The sequence below is a fragment of the Aplysia californica genome, unplaced genomic scaffold (assembly GCF_000002075.1).
Source record: "Aplysia californica isolate F4 #8 unplaced genomic scaffold, AplCal3.0 scaffold00448, whole genome shotgun sequence".
NCBI lineage: Eukaryota > Metazoa > Mollusca > Gastropoda > Aplysiida > Aplysiidae > Aplysia > Aplysia californica.
In genome coordinates, this window is record NW_004797718.1 from 437,926 (window position 1) to 439,227 (window position 1,302).

The 1,302-nt window shown below is 35.2% G+C and overlaps 1 protein-coding gene across 1 annotated transcript in view; it reads right to left on the minus strand.

The window, feature by feature from the left end:
* LOC101861527 overlaps positions 1 to 1,302 on the minus strand; it is a gene marked incomplete at its 5' end in the record, with an annotated part of 57,209 nt that overhangs the window by 18,628 nt on the left and 37,279 nt on the right. The window contains 1 exon segment of the mRNA XM_005105025.3: positions 1,041 to 1,094. Within this exon segment, the coding sequence (XP_005105082.3) occupies positions 1,041 to 1,094 (54 nt within the window).

The following is a 1,302-nucleotide window of genomic DNA, read 5'->3' on the forward strand; positions in this document are numbered from 1 at the left end:
ATAATAATAACGATGATGATGATGATAGCAACAATAATAATAAACTTTATAGGAATACACCGTTTATGGGAATAAAAAATACAATGTTTATAGAATGAATAAATGGAAATAATTATATAACAATATATCTTTTTGAAAAGATTGTAGCTTAATAATAACAATGATTATTTAAATAAGACAACAACAACTGTTATAAGGACAACGCTGACAAAGACAATGATGAAAACTCAATAATTATTCTCTTGTATAGCCTACTCTTGTTGTTTTTGTTGTAGTTGTTGTTTTTGTCGTTGTTGTTATTATTGTTGCTGTTGCTATTGATGTTGATGTTTTTGTTTTGTTGCTGTTGCTGTTGTTGTTGTTATTCTTATCCTTGTGCTTGTCCTTGTTTTTGTTTTTTTCGATATTGCTGTTGTTTTCTTCACAATTCTGAATTATACTACGCCCTCTGCAGAAACAATTATTAGATTGTATCACCATCTAAAACTGACTCCCAAAGGCCCCGAGCTCAGTCTGCATTAGGTCTAAATAAGAAAAGACAAGACAAGATAAAACGTACGTTATTGACCCTACTTTGGAAGATACTGACAGTGTTCATTTATCAGATCCTCCGACACATGATATCATTAAACATACGTGGCATTACATTATTTTTTTTAAAACCCATTGCCACTCTCTTACGCACATACCCACTTCTTCGTGCATTTCAACACATGGCATGATAAGCCTATGAACAAACACAGGACATAGATAATATATGCTTATGATATATGGGTAAAAGTACCCCCCACCCCATAAGCATCCACCTTCCACCCTCTTCTTCGCGTATCAGGACGATTTTAGAAGCCCTTTGTTATTACTAAAAGTAAAAGACGCTACAGTTTAAAAAAATAAATAGCAACCTTTTGTGATCAACTCGGTGACCTCAAATTTCGCGCATTAGGGAAATCCAGTTTGAAATTAGGGGCCAGAGAGGTTTATTGTACTTTCACCCAAATAATGCAATTGTCCTTTGTCATTAAGGACAGAAGTTTCCACACCTTTAGACACACCCTGATGTGGCGTTGTCCAAGCCAACTTGGCAATAGCTGGGTCTGTGGACAGGAAACACAGGACAGGGTTGTTGGAGAGGAGGAGTAAGGGGTTAATTTTTTATTGAACTTTTTCACCCTTACATGTGACTAAACATGGAGGGAGTGGATAGAGATGTGATAAAAGATAGAGAGAGTAGACAGAAAAGTTACAAAAGATAAAGATAGAATATACATAGATGTGACTAAAACAAGAGAGAGAGAGAGAGAG